This window comes from Oncorhynchus clarkii, chromosome 19 (assembly GCF_045791955.1).
Source record: "Oncorhynchus clarkii lewisi isolate Uvic-CL-2024 chromosome 19, UVic_Ocla_1.0, whole genome shotgun sequence".
In the NCBI taxonomy this organism is placed as follows: Eukaryota; Metazoa; Chordata; class Actinopteri; order Salmoniformes; family Salmonidae; genus Oncorhynchus; species Oncorhynchus clarkii.
The window spans coordinates 27,691,724-27,710,356 of record NC_092165.1 but is presented as its reverse complement, the minus strand read 5'-3'; the positions used below and the strand labels follow the sequence as shown (position 1 = coordinate 27,710,356).

Below are 18,633 nucleotides of genomic sequence, written 5' to 3'. Positions count from 1 at the left end.
GTAGAGGTCGACCGATTTAATCGGAATGGCCGATTTTAATTAGGGCCGATTTCAAGTTTTCATAACAATCGGAAATCTGTATTTTTGGGCGCCGATTTTTATTTATTTATTTATTTTTTAACGTATTTATTATTTTTATATATTTTTATTTAACTAGGCAAGTCAGTTAAGAACACGTTCTTATTTTCAATGACTGCCTAGGAACGGTGGGTTAACTGCCTCGTTCAGGGGCAGAACAACAGATTTTCACCTTGTCAGCTCGGTGGATCCAATCTTGCAACCTTACAGTTAACTAGTCCAACGCAATAACGACCTGCCTCTCTCTCGTTGCACTCCACAAGGAGACTGCCTGTTACGCGAATGCAGTAAACCAAGGTAAGTTGCTAGCTAGCATTAAACTTATCTTATAACAATCAATCAATCATAATCACTAGTTAACTACACATGGTTGATATTACTAGATATTATCTAGCGTGTCCTGCGTTGCATATAATCTGACTGAGCATACAAGTATCTAAGTATCTGACTGAGCGGTGGTAGGCAGAAGCAGGCGCATAAACATTCATTCAAACAGAACTTTCGTGCATTTTGCCAGCAGCTCTTTGTTGTGCGTCAAGCATTGCGCTGTTTATGACCAAGCCTATCAACTCCCGAGATGAGGCTGGTGTAACCGAAATGAAATGGCTAGCTAGTTGGCGTGCGCTAATAGCGTTTCAAACGTCACTCGCTCTGAGCCTTCTAGTAGTTGTTGCCCTTGCTCTGCATGGGTAACGCTGCTTCGATGGTGGCTGTTGTGTTGCTGGTTTGAGCTCAGGGAGGAACGAGGAGAGGGACGGAAGCTATACTGTTACACTGGCAATACTAAAGTGCCTATAAGAACAAAGGTTAATGAAATACAAATGGTATAGAGGGAAATAGTCTTATAATTCCTATAACTACAACCTAAAACTTCTTACCTGGGAATATTGAAGACTCATCTTAAAAGGAACCACCAGCTTTCATATGTTCTCATGTTCTGAGCAAGGGACTGAAACGTTAGCTTTCTTACATAGCACATATTGCACTTTTACTTTCTTCTCCAACACTTTGTTTTTGCATTATTTAAACCAAATTGAACATGTTTCATTATTTACTTGAGGCTAAATTGATTCTATTGATTATATTAGATTAAAATAAGTGTTCATTCAGTATTGTTGTAATTGTCATTATTACAAATAAATGTAAAAAATTTGTCCGATTTAATCGGTATCGGCTTCTTTGGTCCTCCAATAATCGGTATCGGCGTTAAGAAATCATAATCGGTCCACCTCTAGTATTGAGTAGACTGATACCCCATTTCATTAATCCCCCATCCTTAGGTAAAGCTGAACAGTGCATTATGAATGTCAATACACGCAATGGGCTGACTGGGGAGGTGATTTCACACACACAGTCCCGAGATAAGAGCTACAACGCTAATATTTGTGTAAACTCTTAACAGTTGTGTTCTGTGGGTGGCACCGAGTAGACTGATACCCCATTTCATTGCTTCACATTCCAACTTCAGATTCCAACCTTGTTTAACATTTATCTAGTCTAAATATGGCATGATTCCATCAATTGTAACCTTCTGCATTGCTTTCAAAGAGGTACTTTTATGTTGAAGGCAAACTGCAAATTCAACTATTGTGCCTAATCCTTATTGTGGCTAGCTTCACAACACGACCCGGTCCGGTCAAGCATACTAGCCAGATGGCGCTGGCTGGCTGCTTCTAACGTTAGCTTTGGGCAACAGGGCTAAGTAGCTGGCTAGCTATTTATTTTCATGAACTGAAGTTCAATTTCAAAAGGTGAACAAGTGGCTACCTAGCTAATACTTACTCACAAGGATTCCTAAATCATTGCTAAGAATAATGAAAATGACTGCAGTTTCTACTGGTCATTGTTTTCAGGCTGGTTGTATTGGTGCTAGCCAGGTACCAAGCTAAAGCTAGCTAGCTACCCCAGAAGTTGCGGTCGAACCATTAATACTTTATTACCAACACGGTATTGTGTAAACACCGTTCGTGTCCTGTGTTTGCTTGTTTATTTGACATATCTTTTTTGACACGCAAAGACCCAAACGGCGTTCCATAGTATGTCGTGATGCTAATAGCAGTTATTACTGTGTAACTCCGGAAGGGCAACATCTGAAAAATAGCAAAGGCCAACATCACCCATGACAGAACGGTTGATTGTCAAGGGCAATGAATTCCATTATCTTGGTGTTAATGGATTTCACCTTAGTTGTCTCGCTGAAATTTTCTTACTCTTTCAAATGACTGCTCGATCCACACAGCAGACATTGTGGGCTAGGTTAGGAATGCTGTGTTGCACTTGTAGCGCAACATTTGCGTCAAGTACCTACGTTATATAGGTATGCACGTCAGCTTTGACATCGGTGTTACGTGCTGACCACACCGCTCTGCGTTGCAGAATAAATGTACGCATGCATGTTATTCAATCAATGCACTGCTCGCGCTTGCCAACGAGTTTCTGCGTTGCCAGGCGCTAAAATAGAAGTCAGTTCTATTTGTGACGCTGAACGCAGTGCAAGTCCTGCCTCTCCCATCTCCTCATTGGTTTATAGAAGAATATCTCCATGTGCCAGCTCTTCATTGGTTATACCCACGTGGGTGATTTGAAAGATGAACTGAGGTCGGTCGGTTCTGGTAATACACCATATTATGAAAGTTAGATGCCAATCGCCGTATAAAGTCCACGAAGAAAAGGCCTGGAAGGAGGAGAGATGACTAGAAACGATTTGGTTGACCGTTCTATGTGTGGATTAATTGTCGGAGTAGCTGTAAAATAACAAATCAACGTTTATATCCCAAATTGGCTAGCTAAATTGCCACAAATGTTTTAATGCTTTTCAACCTGTCTCCAAATGTAATATAATTGGTTCAGAGGTTGTTTTGATATTTCAACCTGTGTCGTGGTTGCTTTTGGTGTGGGGCGGGGCAAAATCAATTTGCACATGCGAGCATCAGGTTTAGGCATGGTGTTAAACTAGACTTTGGGCCGATACCGATGTTGGCATTTTATCTAATATTGTCCGATTCCAATATGTTAACCGATATATATCGTGCATGCAACTACACAAGCAAGCTTAAATGCTGTAAAAGATCCCTCATTTATGCCCATTGGCCAACTATCTATTGCCTGACCGTACATAATTTGTCAGATTGGTTTGGCTGTGGGACTATGGACTGTAGTGTCTGTCCATTCTGTGATGGTGTCTATAAGAAGAGAGTCTCTATAAGAGTCTGTCTGGTGGGTGCTGAGTGAGTGTTGGTGAGAGTGAGCACTTGATTCTGGTCCCACTTCCCTTCTCCTGGAAATCCTTTGATTGCTTCTCTCTCCGGTCTCGGTTTCCCTCTCTTCGGTCTCGGTTTCCCTCTCTCTGGGTTCAGTCTCCCTCTCTCCTGGGTCTCCCTGTCTCCGGTCTAGCGCCTTCTCTAATGAAACTTCAAATGAGCTGGAGTACGTGCCTGCTGGTCTCTCTCGTCTTCCCTCTCCCTTCTTCTTCTCGGTCACCCTCGCTCCTTATATATAGATGTGGATCTTAATCACACAGAGTGCATTTGGAAAGTATTCAGACCCCTTCACTTATTTAACATTTTGTTACATTACAGCCTTACTCTGAAATGGATTAAAGTATTTGTTTTCCGTATCAATCTACACAGTACCCCATAATAACAAAGCAAAAACAGGTTTTTAATTTATTTAGCAAATTTATAAATAAAAAAACAGATCCTTTTGTTGTCAGACTCTTTGCTATGAGACTCTACTGAGCTCAGGTTCATCTGGTTTCCATTGATTATCCTTAATATGTTTCTTCAACTTGATTGGAGTTCACCTGTGGTAAATTGAATTGATTGGATATGATTTGGAAAGGCACACATCTGTCTATATCAGGTCCCACAGTCGACCGTGCATCTCAGAGCAAAAACCAAGCAATGAGAGAGAAGGAATTATCCATAGATCTCCGGGAGGCACAGATTGTGTTGATGCACAGATCTGGGGAAGGGTACCAAAACATTTCTGTAACATTGGTCCCCAAGAACACAGTGGCCTCCATCATTCTTAAATGAAAGAAGTTTGGAACCACCAAGACTCTTCCTAGAGCTAGCCGCCCGGCCAAACTAGGCAATCGGGGGAGAAGGGCTTTGATCTGACAGAGCTCTAGAGTTCCTCTTTGGAGATGGGAGAACCTTCCAGAAGGACAACCGTCTCTGCAGCACTCCAACAATCAGGTCTTTATGGTAGAGTGACCAGACGGAAGCCACTCTTCAGTAAAAGGCACATGACAGCCCGCTTGGAGTTTGCCAAAAGGCACCTGAAGGAAATAATGAGAAACATGATTCTCTGCTCTGATGAAACCAAGATTGAACTCTTTGGCCTAAGTGCTAAGTGTCACATCTGGAGGAAACCTGGCACAATCCCTACGGTGAAGTATGGTGGTGTCAGCATCATGCTGTGGGGATGTTTTTCAGCGGCAGGGACTGGGAGAATAGTCCAGATCAAGGGAAAGATGAATGGAGCGAAGTACAGGGAGCTCCTTGGTGAAAACCTGTTCCAGAGCGCTCAGGACCTCAGACTGGGGCGACGGTTCACCTTCCAACAAGATAACGACCATAAGCACACAGCCAAGACAATGCAGGAGTGGCTTCGGGACAAGTCTCTGAATGTCCTTGAGTTGCCCAGCCAGAGGCCAAACCTGAACCTGTTTGAACTTTTCTGACCTTTTTTTGCTTTGTTTTTATGGGGTATTGTGTGTAGACTGGGGGGGGGGGGGGGGGCAATTTAATCCATTTTAGAATATGGCTATAACGTAACAAAGAGTGAAGCGGTCTGAATACTTTCCAAATGCACTGTCGCTCTGCCGCCTCCCCCATCGTCTCCCTCCCGCCTTGAGCTCCTGCCTCATAGATCACACGCATCCAACGCCTGCTGCAATACCGTCTCTTCTGTGTCTTCTCCCACATGGGGAGGGGGTATAAAGAAAGAAGGAGAGGTTAGAGAGAAACATGCTGGGGGAGAATAGAGGAGCTTATAGAGAAACTCGCCAGTCCAGGCAGGGATCAATATTCTCATTTACTAAATGAGCCTGGCACCTGCAGTGCCACAAAGCATTGACGTGAACTCCTCTGGATCATTACCCTAGCTCATCTGCCTCATTACCCTAGCTACCTTCATGGTGTGAATACTGTTTTTGTTTGTCGTCACTGTTTTCCTTGAAAACAAATCTCTGTAGCATCTAATCCTTTAGTTTGGCTCTAGGTCTCTGGTTCTTCAGTATGTGGTGCCCGCACTTGGCTCAGTCCTTGCCAGTTCTGCCCGAAACCCCCGTTTGTGTGTGTGTGTGTGTGTGAGCTAACTAACTAACATGACCTTTAACCCCTGTCAGGAGAGCTGGAGGAGGAGATGGAGAACCCGGAGTTGAACCCAGTTGACCTGCCAGAGAAACAGAAACACCAGCTGAGACACAGAGAGTTGTTCCTGTCCCGGCAGCTAGAGTCATTACCTGCTACACACATCCGGTATGACATGTCCTTACCATCTCACCTTATGTTAGCTCCTTGCTACAGACCATGAGAGTTGGTATATGTTTAAACACAGACTGGAAAACAGATGGCACTTTCACCTGTATTATAGGAACGCATTGGTGTTATACGGCTGTACTGTATTTAAGAGCTACATCTCAATCAGATTGTGTGTCTGTCTCAGGGGGAAGTGTTGTGTCACTCTGCTCAATGAGACTGAGGCTCTGAAGTCCTATCTGGACCGGGAGGTAGGTGGCTGTCTTTACTGTCCTCACACACGGTCTTCTCAGAGAGTGAATGGTGTGTGCCATAGCCTCTTATGTATGGCTTTGATATACAGTACCAGTCAAATGTTTGGACACACCTACTCATTCAAGGGTTTAAAAAAAAAAAACTATTTTCTACATTGTAGAATAACAGTGAAGACATCAAAGCAAAGCTATGAAATAATGCATGGGGAATCATGTAGTAACCCCCCCAAAAATATTATTCAAATCAAAATGTATTTTATATTTGAGATTCTTCAAAGTAGCCACCCTTTGCTTTGATGACAGCTTTGCACACTCTTGGCATTCTCTCAACCAGCTTCACGAGGTAGTCACCTGGAATGTATTTCAATTAACAGGTGTGCCTTAAGTTAATTTGTGGAATGTCTTAATGCGTTTGAGCCAATCAGTTTTCTTGTGACATGGTAGGGTTGGGAATACAGAAGATATTTTGTCAATTTTATGGCAAGATCAGCTCAAATAAGCAAAGAGAAACAGTCCATTACTTTAAGACCTGAAGGTAAGTCAATACGGAAAATGTCAAGAACTTTGAACATTTCTTCAAGTGCAGTCGCAAAAACCATCAATTGCTATGATGAAACTGGCTCACATGAGGACCGCCACAGGAAAGTAAGACACATAGTTACTTCTGCTGCAGAGGATAAGTTCTTTAGTTAGCAGCCTCAGAAATTGCAGCTCAAATAAATGCTTCAGAGTTCAAGTAACAGACAATAAGAATAAGAGACTTGCTTCGACCAAGAAACACAAGCAATGGTCATTAGACCGGTGGAAATCTGTCATTTAATCTGATGAGTCTAAATTTGATATTTTTGGTTCCAACTGCTGTGTCTTTGTGAGAGTAGGTGAACGGATGATATCCGCATGTGTGGTTCCCACTGTGAAGTATGGAGGAGGAAGTGTAATGGTGCTTTGCTGGTGACACTCATTGATTTTATTTAGAATTCAAGGCACACTTAACCAGCATGGCTAGCATAGCATTCTGCAGCGATAGTCCCACTAAGCGCAAACCAGATTGGATATATTTTGTCACCTCCCAGGCTGTGTAAGGGCTATTTGACCAAGAAGGAGAGTGATGGAGTGCTGTAACAGATGACCTGGCCTCCCCAATCCCTCGACCTCAACACAATTGAGATGGTTTGGGATGAGTTGGACTGCAGAGTGAAGTAAAAGCAGCCAACAAGTGCTCAGCATATGTGGGAACTTCTTCAAGACTGTTGGGAAGGCATTCCATGAGAAACTGGTTGAGAGAATGCCAGGAGTGCGTAAAGCTGTCAAGGCAAAGGGTGGCTGCTTTGAAGAATTTAAAATGTATTTTGATTTGTTTATCACTTGTTTGGGGTTACTATGTGTGTTATTTCATAGTTTTGATGTCACTATTATTCTGCAATGTAGAAAGTAGTAAAAATAAAGAAAAACCCTGGAATGAGTAGATGCGTCCAAACTTTTGACTGGTACTGTATGACCATGTTGGGTGAGTTTGTGTGCCTGTGTCCAACTGACTGTGATGTGTGTTAGTTGTGAGTCTTAGTGCTGTATGAATAATTCAGTGTGTTGACCCAGAATGTTCTTCTCACAGTCAGTAATGAGGAAACGAAAGACTGCTCTCTACATACATGCATACATACACACACACAAACAATCCACAACCCCACTCAATTTCTTAATTCCCACTTCTCTAACTCTTTTCTAATGTCTCTCCTCTCTATCCCTCCTTTTTTCTCCCACTTCTCTTCCTCCTCCCTCTCTCTCTCTCCAGGATGCGTTCTTCTACTCCCTGGTCTACGACCCCCAACAGAAGACTCTGCTGGCTGATAAAGGGGAGATCAGGGTGGGGAACAAGTATCAGGCAGACATCACAGACTTCCTTAAAGAGGGTACGAACGCCAGAGACACTCGTACACAAAACTGGACTGTTAGCATTTTCCATAGGTAAATGTGACACACTAGCTGGTAGATTAGCCTCCTGGCTAGTATTCTCTCTGGTAGTGCAAGCAGGGTCCGATCTCAACTCAAGGCTCAGTCAGTGAGAGGGCATGGGCGTCTGTCCCACTGCCTAATAAACCCACTGCAATTGGAACAATTTTGCAACGTTATGACAAGGAGTGTGTTATCAAAGTGAGTTTTACTGAGGAGCCATGTCACACACATGGCTCAATAGTGTTGGAGAGGGTCAAAGGGCAGGATATTCACCGTTTTGTGGATCCCTCTATCGACGGAATCGTAACCACAACACCCCAAGACTGTTGTCAATTTAGCCAGAACTAAATTGACTTTGGTTAACCACAGGGCTGTCTAGTCCGATAGAGTGTATCAGACTGGTGACTGTGCTGACTGCTTACTAACTGGTGACTGTGCTGACTGCTTACTCACTGGTGACTGTGCTGACTGCTTACTCACTGGTGACTGTGCTGACTGCTTACTCACTGGTGACTGTGCTGACTGCTTACTCACTGGTGACTGTGCTAATTGGACCCCCAGGTGAGGAGGATGGCAGGGACCTGGCCGAGCTGGAGGAGAGGGTGTGGGACCCCAGCAGTCCCCTCACAGAGAAACAGATCGACCAGTTCCTGGTTGTGGCTCGGTAAGTGGCTCCGGTCCGGTGGGCTGTGGTGAATGGGTAAGTGGTTCTACTGTAGGGGCAGTGCCTTGGTAAGACTGCTGTGAACTGGATAGCCAATGTAAAATATTTTTCAGTAAGACATTTTTTGGTGGCTCTGTAAAACGGGGTGCAAGGGTATCGGATCAGTAAGAAGACTGGTCCATCTAGTCAGATTTGCACTATTGCCAAAAACATGATATCTGGCACTTTGGATAAGAGCATCTGCTAAATAACGTAAATGTAAAAATTGTATCCCTGTCTCATCCATCTCTTTCCCTCTGCCGCCTCATCTCTCTCTCTCTCTCTCTCTCTCTCTCTCAGGTCAGTTGGTACCTTTGCGCGGGCTCTAGACTGCAGTAGTTCTGTCCGGCAGCCCAGTCTTCACATGAGTGCTGCTGCTGCCTCTCGAGACATCACCCTGGTAAGACACACACACATTGCCCACTTCCCTAGGTAGGGTCAGGCCAGAGTTGAGTGCTGTTAGCCCAGGGGTATGCTGGGAGCTACAGTAGAAGGTGTGTATGTGAGCTTGTTTGTGTGTGTTCGCTTGCCATAGTGTGAGGATCAGTAACGAGCAGGCTTCAGCCTGCCCCAGACGCCACACGTTCCGGCCCACTTCTGCACCTCATATATAAAACATGAAACGCAGGCCTCCGAGCTACAGCTTTCAGAGTACACACATCCATGAACACATGCGCACAACACACATCCTCTCAGACTCGCCAATAGAGACGCTCACACTAAGTCAAGTGACAAGATACTAGCCCATCCACTTCTGTTTTTTGACTATGCTTTGTTCCTTACATTTGGTGGCTTTGACAAGCAGAATAATGGGGACCCTTTGCTTGAATTGTATGTTACGAGGGTGGGTTTTGTTTGCTGGGTGTATGTGGTAAAACCAGGGTTGTGTTCATTAGGGCACACAGTTATCTCTTAATTCAAAGACTCAATCATGGACACTCTTACTGACAGTTGTGGCTGCTTTGCGTGATGTATTGTTGTCGCCTCCTTGCCCTTTGTGCTGTTGTCTGTGCCCAATAATGTTTGTACCATGTTTTGTGCTGCTACCATATTGTGTTGCTGCCATGTTATGTGTTGCTGCCTCGCTATGTTGTCCTAGGTTTCTGTTTATGTTGTGAAGTCTGTCTTGTTGTGGGGCGGCAGGGTAGTCTGGTGGTTAGAGCGTTGGACTAGTAACTGAAAGGTTTCATGTTCAAATCCCCGAACTGACAAGGTACAAATCTGTCGTTCTGCCCCTGAACAGGCAGTTAACCTACTGTTCCTAGGCCATCATTGAAAATAAGAATTTGTTCTTAACTGACTTGCCTCGATAATGTTAAATAGAATTTAAAAAATGCACAAAAGTGTTTCATATTGAACCAGTACAGATGGTACCTCCCAGTTTTGATGTGTTTCTTCTGTTTTGTGCCTACCGAACACTACCCCCGCCACCCCCCCTCTCCTCTCCCCAGTTCCATGCCATGGACAGCCTGGATAAGACACGTTATGACATGACGCGGGCCATCGCTGCGCTGGTTCCCCAGGGAGGGCCTGTTCTCTGCCGGGACGAGATGGAGGAGTGGAGCGCCTCCGAGGCCAACCTGTTTGAAGAGGCCCTGGAGAAATACGGAAAAGACTTCACAGACATACAACAGGACTTTGTGAGTACAGACTGACGGGTAGCCAGTCAGGAAGGTTCTGCTGCCTTGGCTTGGACTAGCCTCGACAAGGAGGCTCTGAACTACATCGAACCGGCTCAGTTCAAGGCTCACAATATGTATCTCTGAGATGGGCAACTGGTGGCCCGCGGATTTCCCCATGGCAGAATGACTATTACATGAAATTAGTTAGAAAATAGCTACATCTTTACCCCATGGCAAAATCTGTAGCATTGCAGGAAATGAACTGTAAAACATAAATGTTTTCGCTCTGTTTTCAAGAGGGTAAACATGTTTTGCTCGCAAGGTGGGTGGGGGCCAACGTTTTTTTTTTTTTGTGTGGCCCCTACCCCCATCAAAGCTGCCCATCCTTTATGTCTCTAATAGTGAGACACTCAACTCAGAGACTCACAGGCATCCTATTGAGAGCCCAGCATGTCTGCTGAAGCCATAGAGATGGATACTGTATGTCTATCTCTGTCAGCCAGGTGCTGCTGTTGCCCTGAGGGGGAAGAATAAATGAGGTTTCTGCTGTCTTTACACTGTGCCTCATTCTGCCACCTGGTGGTGGGTTAGTCGGTGCACTACTCAGCCCACAGCCACGGGCTGCTGTTAGGGGTGGGGCTTGCTCTCTGGCATCCTGACAATTCAGTTGCCTCTTTCAAACTTAAAAAAAAATAAATGTAAAGAGCGCAGTGCTCATTTCCCCCTGCCGAAGATCAAAGTATTTGCTTACAAAGATGTAGGAAATGTACTAATGTAGTGCCCTAAAGCATGATGGCGAGGACCGCTTTGCTGTGAGGTGGAAACGGCTCTAAAGCATGACGGTGGCATATCTGTGATGTTGAAACCGCTTGTCTCGTCCTCCCGGCAGCTCCCCTGGAAATCCCTGACCAGTATCATAGAGTACTACTATATGTGGAAGACCACAGACAGATACGTACAGCAGAAACGGTTAAAAGCAGCAGAGGCAGAGAGCAAGTTGAAGCAAGTCTACATCCCCAACTAGTGAGTATCTGTCTGGCTGGCTACTGGGGACTGGGATACTGTGATTTCTTGTCAGGCTCCTACAGCGGGTCCCAATTTGCACCCTGCCGCTAAGTCTTCGGCCTTTGCAGATCGGAATGCTCTGTATAAGTGTAATCGGCAATGATGGAGAGTCTGCAAACAATGGAGGGATGGTGCCGAAGGGTTAGGGAGATATTTGGGACTGGCTGCAGATGACGGTTCCCACTAGATGGTCAAGCTGCAAAGTTTTTTGGTCTTAATTTAAGGTTCGGTTTAGGCATAAGGTTATCAGTTAGGTTTAAAATCTGATTTTAAGAAGAGAAATTGTAGAAATAGGCGGGGTTTATGACTTTGCAACTTGCCCAGATAGTGACGACCGCAGATTATACAGTACGTTGCATCTCTGTCTCTGATCCTCTGCCCACTTCCTCATAGCAACAAGCCCAACCCCAACCAGCTGAGTGCTAACAGTGTAAAGCCTGGAGGTGTGGGAGGCCTGGTGAACGGCTCCGGGGCGGCAGCTGGAGCCGCAGTCGGAGCCGGGGGTTTGCCTGGAGCCCTGGGGGTGATATCAGTTCCCCCAGGACAGACCCCAGGTCTGGGCCGCGCCTGCGAAAGCTGCTACAGTGAGTAACGCCACAACTGTCCTGTTTCCTGGATGATGAAATAAAGACCATGATGATGTTAGAAAAGAGACCAGGAAGTAAACATGGGAGTCAAGAGTACTCCTAGTACAGATATACAGTACCTCCTGAAGAACCGTGAGAATCACTCTCATCCTAGTATGATCTCTTCCCCATGCTTGGGTAGCAAGGCTCCAAGCCAAGCCTCCATCTCTATTGCTGTTCTTTAACAATGAAGGAGTGGGAGTTTTTAAGACGGGAGAGCGAGGCAAAGCTCAGCTCACGCTGCAGTAGAATCTATTCAGAGCTATTTTAGTAGTGTTAATAAAGTCTTAAATGATTTAAAGACTCACTGAGTCTGTGTGTGGGTGTCTCTCGACATGTGTGTGTGTGTCCTCCTTTCTCTCTGTGCGTGTAGCCACCAGCTCGTACCAGTGGTACTCGTGGGGTCCCCCCAACATGCAGTGTCGTCTGTGTGCCTCCTGCTGGACCTACTGGAAGAAGTATGGAGGACTGAAGATGCCAACCAGACTAGAAGGAGAGCGACCTGGACCCAACCGCAACAACATGGTAAACAACTCAAACTGAGAGATCATGTATTGGATAAAACCATTTTCAAGGATAATGCGAAACTGACCAGAAAACTTCCCAGCCCCTCTGTATAACAACTTACAACTTTTTCTCTTGGACTCAACTCTTGTCTCTGATTTGTTGTCCATTCTCTTAACAATTTCTCTCTCTTCCCCCACCCGCCAGTCTCCTCACAGTGTTCCCATGCGTCACGGTGGGAGCCCCAAGTTTGCTGTGAAGACGAAACAGGCCTTCTACCTACAGACCACCCAGGTGACACGCGCCGCCCGACGAGTTTGTCAGGACATCATCAGACCGCGCTTCCTCGCCCGACACCCTTACCTCCCTCTCAATACAGCCCAAATCAAACAAGAGTGTGAGTACTGTACCCCTCAACCCCCTACCTCCTCCTCACCACCCAAAATCAAGGACCTGGGTCCTGTTCATTAAGGCACCAAACGGACGAAAACTAAGTAAAACAGGGAGGGACTACCTGGAATTGTCCAATAAGAAACGCTTGTTTTATTTTCCTGGTGCAAAATGTTTTGAAAGGTCTCAGTGGCTGTCTTATGTAACGGTCTGCTGAAATGTGGTACATGCATTCTGACTCTGGTGCATTTCAGGTGCGCTGCGGTTGCCAGACGAGCCCAAAAAGCCCTTGCCGCTGAAGCCAGTTGAGAGGAAGCCTCTGGAGTCTGTTGTCCGATATCTAGGTGAGGATCTGTTACGCCCATCTGTAGTCTTTAATTTTCAGTCTGCTAAATGGTATACTGTATTGTCTTGTCTGTTTTAGCCAGTGTTGATTTTGCGATTTAAACTCATATCTTTCCGTTCTCTTCCTTTCTCTCCCTCCTGTCTCTTCTCCTGTGTCTTCTGTCCTCCTCCTCTCTCCGGGTCCCCAGAGGCCCACCCGTGTCCTCCCAAACATGACCCCCCGCGTGGCCAGAAGGTCACCACGGGTAGCCTGACACCCATCAAGTCCACACCCAACATCCTCAACAACGGCTCGCCCACCATCCTGGGCAAACGCACCTACGAGCAGCACAACGGCATTGATGGTGAGAGACCGAGGTGCGGGAGAGGAGTAGAAAGGGGTTGGAGCCCTTGGGATGTTGATGGAAAACCGTTGTGGTCATTGCTGCACTCCATTGGGGTTTGAGTCGGCACCCCAACGTCTTGTCTTAGCGGCCATCTTTTTTTTTTTCTTTTTTTTTTGCAGCCTCCCTTTCTCCACCCCTCCCCCTCATCTCCCTTTGTCTCAATGTAACTGGTTATACATGCCCCTCTTTTTTTCGCTCACCAACTTTCCGCCTTTCACTTTCTCTCTCTCCCTTGACAGTTTATTATTTTTGCACCATCTGTCTCCGTCGCTCTCTCCTTTACCCCCTCTTCTTCTCTTGCACCGTTCTCTTCTTTTTGTTTGTTCTGCTCTCTCCATGTCTCTCTCTTTGTCTCTGTACATCCATCTCAGTAGGCTGTAGTGAAGGCTGGTTTCTTTCTCTGTGGTGTATATCGCTCTAGGCTACGATGGGTGTTGTCATGGTAACGGCGCGGTAGCCAGGACCTATCTGAGACCAGAGTGAGACCAGAGGGGTGGTGTGGTTCGCTGGGACCTCACCCCCTAATAAGCCTTCTCTCCTGGACCACAGCAGGGCTAGTCCACACTCACTAGGGACTATGTCCATGATCAGAAAGGAGGGGCACCTGTCAATGTGTGTGTTGCATAGAGATAGAAGGAGAAACGTGGAGGGGGAAGATGTGGAGCGTAATGGCGGGAGGGAGGGAGCTAGGCCTATAGACTACCTACAATGAGTAGTTCTCCCGTGTCTTCTAATACAAGGTTTCCCAAACTCAGTCCTGCCCCTCCCTGGGTGCACGTTTTGGTTTTGGCCCTAGCACCACACAGCTGATTCAAATAAGCAAAGCTTGATGCTGAGTTGGTTATTTGAATCATGTGTGTAGTGCTAGGGAATTAAACCAAAACGTGCACCCAGGGAGGGGCAGGACTGTGTTTGGGTAACCTTGCAGTGCTGCTGGTGTCTACAGACATCTTCTCTGGGTTTGGACAGGAGACAAGACTCCTAGAATAGAGTTGAAGTGGGAAGTTTACATACACATATGTTGGAGTCATTAAAACTCATTTTTCAACCACTCCACACATTTCTTGTTAACAAACCTATAGTATTGGCAAGTCGGTTAGGACATCTACTTTGTGCATGACACAAGTAATTTTTACAACAATTGTTTATAGACAGATTATTTCACTTGTAATTCACTGTATCACAATTCCAGTGGGTCAGAAGTTTACATACACTAAGTTGACTCTGCCTTTAAACAGCTTGGAAAATTCCAGAAAATTATGTTGTGGCTTTAGAAGCTTCTGATAGGCTAATTGACATAATTTGAGTCAATTGGAGGTGTACCTGTGGATGTATTTCAAGGCAAACCTTCAAACTCAGTGCCTCTTTGCTTGACATCATGGGAAAATCTAAAGAAATCAGCCAAGACCTCAGAAAGAAATTGTAGACCTCTACAAGTCTGGTTCATCCTTGGGAGCAATTTCCAAACGCCTGAAGGTACATGTTCATCTGTACAAACAATAGTAAGCCAGTATAAACACCATGGAACCACACAGCCGTCATACCGCTCAGGAAGGAGACGTATTCTGTCTCCTAGAGATAAATGTACTTTGGTGTGAAAAGTGCAAATCAATCCCAGAACAACAGCAAAGTACCTTGTGAAGATGCTGGAGGAAACGGGTACAAAAGTATCTATATCCACAGTAAAACAAGTCCTAGATCGACATAACCTGAAAGGCCGCTCAGCAAGGAAGAAGCCACTGCTCCAAAACCGCCATAAAAAAGCCAGACTACGATTTGCAACTGCACATGTGAACTAAGATTGTACTTTTTGGAGAAATGTCCTCTGGTCTGATGAAATAGAACTGTTTGGCCGTAATGACCATCGTTATGTTTGGAGGAAAAGGGGGATGCTTGCAAGCCGACGAACACCATCCCAACCAATGGACAATGACCCCAAGCATACTTCCAAAGTTGTGGCAAAATGGCTTAAGGACAACAAAGTCAAGGTATTGGAGTGGCCATCACAAAGCCCTGACCTCAATCCTATAGAACAATAAAGTGGTGATCCTAACTGACCTAAGGAAGGGAATTTGAACTTGGATTAAATGTCAGGAATTGTGAAAAACTGAGTTTAAATGAAGTTGGCTAAGGTGCATGTAAACTTCCGACTTCAACTGTATGTGCTGTCTGTCTGAACGCCACTTCATGACTCATTTTCATTTAGGAAAAATAATTGATCTGTCCTCTGGTTACGCACACGTCACGGACTGCACAACTACATTATTAACATGAATATGCTACAGCAAATTTCCTATTTTCAATCTCATTGATATGCTGTATAGATCAGTTTGATTATAGGCCTGTTCACACAATTGTCTGATATCTAATAAGACACCCTTCTGTCTGGAGTGGGGGTCAGGGTTTGGGACAGGAAGTGTGTCACTGGGTGGAGTGGATCTCCTGCTGCAGGGCAGATGAACATGCATTACTACAGAAGACCAACAGGGGGCAGGAGAGGTCAGACATGAACGTGCATTACTACAGAAGACCAACAGGGGGCAGGAGAGGTCAGGCATGAACATGCAGTACTACAGAAGATCAACGGGGCAGTAGAGGTAACCTTTTAACTCTGCTGCTCCATCAGCATCAGTCGCTCAGTGCTGAAGGCAGCGCAAAGGCTTTACAATAGACTAGAATCTTGATTGCTAGCCATGGGCACGGGTATTAGAATATTTCAGTATCCGAGCAGACGTTAGTATTCCATTACTTGCAAGAGTATCCATTTTTCCCGAAGGGGAAAAAAATGTATAGGCCTATTTTAACAAAAGGCTTTGTCTAAAGTGAAATGATGTATATGACATTGCTACATAGTCTGCAAGGATAGACCATTTACATTAGACATTTTAATAAAGCAGTTTTATGACAGTTTTTATGAGTGTGCCCTATTAACAAAAAGATGTACCGGTAGCCTACGCACTTCACACTTGTAGCGTGTTATTGTCTTGTCAATCAAAGCGGCAGTACAGTCAGAGGCTCTGTGTGTAGCAAGTGAAATGGGAGATTTCTAATCAATGCAAAATGGAATTTAAAATGATGGGATTCGGTTGGCGAAATGAGGGAGTAGGCTACCATTACAACGATCAACCAACTGGTATATGATGATTTAATATGGAGTTGTTGTAGACCAGGACAGGGAGCGCAGCAAAATAGCCTCAATTAGCCTCGTTACGTTAGCTAGCTATCTTGTTTACATCGATTTGATGCCGTCGAGACCACCACTACCTAATGAGAGAACCTGTTGCAGCAACACGTTTGTCTAACTAGCGCAAGTTTGGCTACTCGGTCTCTCTGTGTGTTCCAAAAATCCTGATATTATTTAAATGGTGCAATAATTTCACATGCCCTTCCCTAGTGTCTGTGACTGTATTAACATCCATCTCTCCTCTGCCAGGTATGAAGCCCAAAGCCCCTCAGTGGGATATCATGGCCAAGAGGACTGCTGAGCCAGGCCGGACCACCTCTGCCCCTATGCAGCAGGTACATGAGCTGGACTGATTGACCACAGCAGGAACCTCACTACAACCTTTACACAAGGTAGGACACCTCTCGTTCAAGGATTCATTTGTTGGCTGATTTGATGTATTTGTTATTTCACTGACTTTCATCTTTTAAGATGTCCTGTCGATTTTTATGGGCTCATAAGATACTAGATATTCCAAAAGTAATGCCTTTACATTGTTAAATAGTACTTTGTGTTCTGAAGTAGAATCATATAGTGGAGTATAAGAGATGAAGTCTAAACCCTCTTGTTTTCTTACCCCAGGTAAATGAAACGGAATGTATTTTTCCACATCCAGAGATGGAGTTGGGGGGATTTGAGTGGAGGAGCCGCAGCACCATCATTGATTGTCCATCTCACCCAATCGGCACGAGCCTGCAAAACTGTCAAAGACCAATGGACCAATTGTTTTTGGGAATGGAAGGAGTGGCTCTAAGGCTTTGGCCTATCAGAAGACTTCCTGACTCTACAGGACTGTGTTTATTACTTAACCTTGTTATTACTGTCGTCATTGTAATTATAATTATTATTTTTTTGTTTTTTTTTACCAACTATAACCCGACAGCTTATCAGTTTAATTGTTAATTAAAAAAACGATAACTTAAAGTTTCATGACAACTTCTTGGCGTTGTTGCGTGGAAAACCCCTGTGGAAAAGGGTGAAAGAACGACTGTATTGTAATATAAGCCATTTGCAATTTTTTTTTTTTTATACATGTTTATTAAATACACAACGATGAGAATTAATTTCAATGACATAAGAATAATTCCTTGGTTGTTATTGTTTATTCTTTTGAAAGCTTCTAGAGTTTTCTGATTCTGTTTTTTTTGTGAGCAGGCCCGACCCTATTTGGCCCGAGAGGTTTAACTTATTGAGAAAAACTGAAAAATGCTGTTTTTTTTCTACCTTTTTCACAAGTAATGCATCTATGCTTCAATGATGTAATTAAAAAGATGATTGATTTTTTTTTTTTTTTTTTTTCTTGTGTGGGATTACTGTTCTGGTTGTGGAACTCCTTGGTTTGTCCCAAAAATGTTGGCACCCTAAATTTTACATAGTGCAGTCCTTTTGACCATAGGGCTCAGGGTTCTGGGCAAAAGTCATGCACAATAGAAATCGATATAGTAGAGTTACTCCCAAGGAAAGATTCTATAAGATATGTTTTTGGGTAGTTGGCTAGCGCTAGTCGGCTGTACCTGTACCAAAACTACAGTATTTCTCCTCCTATAGGTTGGCCTCAATATTATTTTTAAGTGGTGAGCCAACATGTTTCACCACTTGTATTGCCATGATGGATCAACTTTTTTTTCCTCATGGCGTCTTGTACCTCTGCAGCAGACACCATGAGCAATATATTTAAAACATCGAATCAGAATAAAACCAAACTTTCGAATCGCAGTACATATAGAATCGTGATGCATATAGAATGGCAGTCACCGAAGGCTGGTGAGGGGAGGATGACTCCTAATTGCGGCAATGGAGTGAATGGAGTGGCATCAAACACGTTTGATACCATATCAATAAGCCGTTCCAGCCATTACTATGAGCCTGTCCGTATTTTGATATCTTATTGTGAGGTCCCTGGCAATTCCCAGTCCTACTATAGGGGTGTATATAGGGACTATATTGAATCGGATCTTTTGCCTTCCAATTTATACCGTACCACCTCCATATGTGGAT

The 18,633-nt window shown here is 44.6% G+C and overlaps 1 protein-coding gene across 1 annotated transcript in view; it reads left to right on the top strand.

Annotated features, from left to right (window-relative positions):
* The window catches only part of LOC139374997 (metastasis associated 1), a 45,736-nt gene extending 27,817 nt beyond the window's left edge, over nt 1-17,919 (top strand). Inside the window, exons 4-17 of the mRNA XM_071116325.1 lie at nt 5,432-5,564; nt 5,752-5,815; nt 7,611-7,728; nt 8,333-8,435; nt 8,775-8,874; nt 9,926-10,114; nt 10,986-11,119; nt 11,555-11,745; nt 12,161-12,312; nt 12,499-12,688; nt 12,936-13,025; nt 13,215-13,370; nt 16,846-16,988; nt 17,218-17,919. Of these exons, the coding sequence (XP_070972426.1) occupies nt 5,432-5,564; nt 5,752-5,815; nt 7,611-7,728; nt 8,333-8,435; nt 8,775-8,874; nt 9,926-10,114; nt 10,986-11,119; nt 11,555-11,745; nt 12,161-12,312; nt 12,499-12,688; nt 12,936-13,025; nt 13,215-13,370; nt 16,846-16,949 (1,724 nt within the window). The 3' untranslated portion in view covers nt 16,950-16,988; nt 17,218-17,919. The remainder of the gene's footprint in view (nt 1-5,431; nt 5,565-5,751; nt 5,816-7,610; nt 7,729-8,332; nt 8,436-8,774; nt 8,875-9,925; nt 10,115-10,985; nt 11,120-11,554; nt 11,746-12,160; nt 12,313-12,498; nt 12,689-12,935; nt 13,026-13,214; nt 13,371-16,845; nt 16,989-17,217) is intronic.
* Nucleotides 17,920-18,633: the final 714 nt, after the last annotated feature.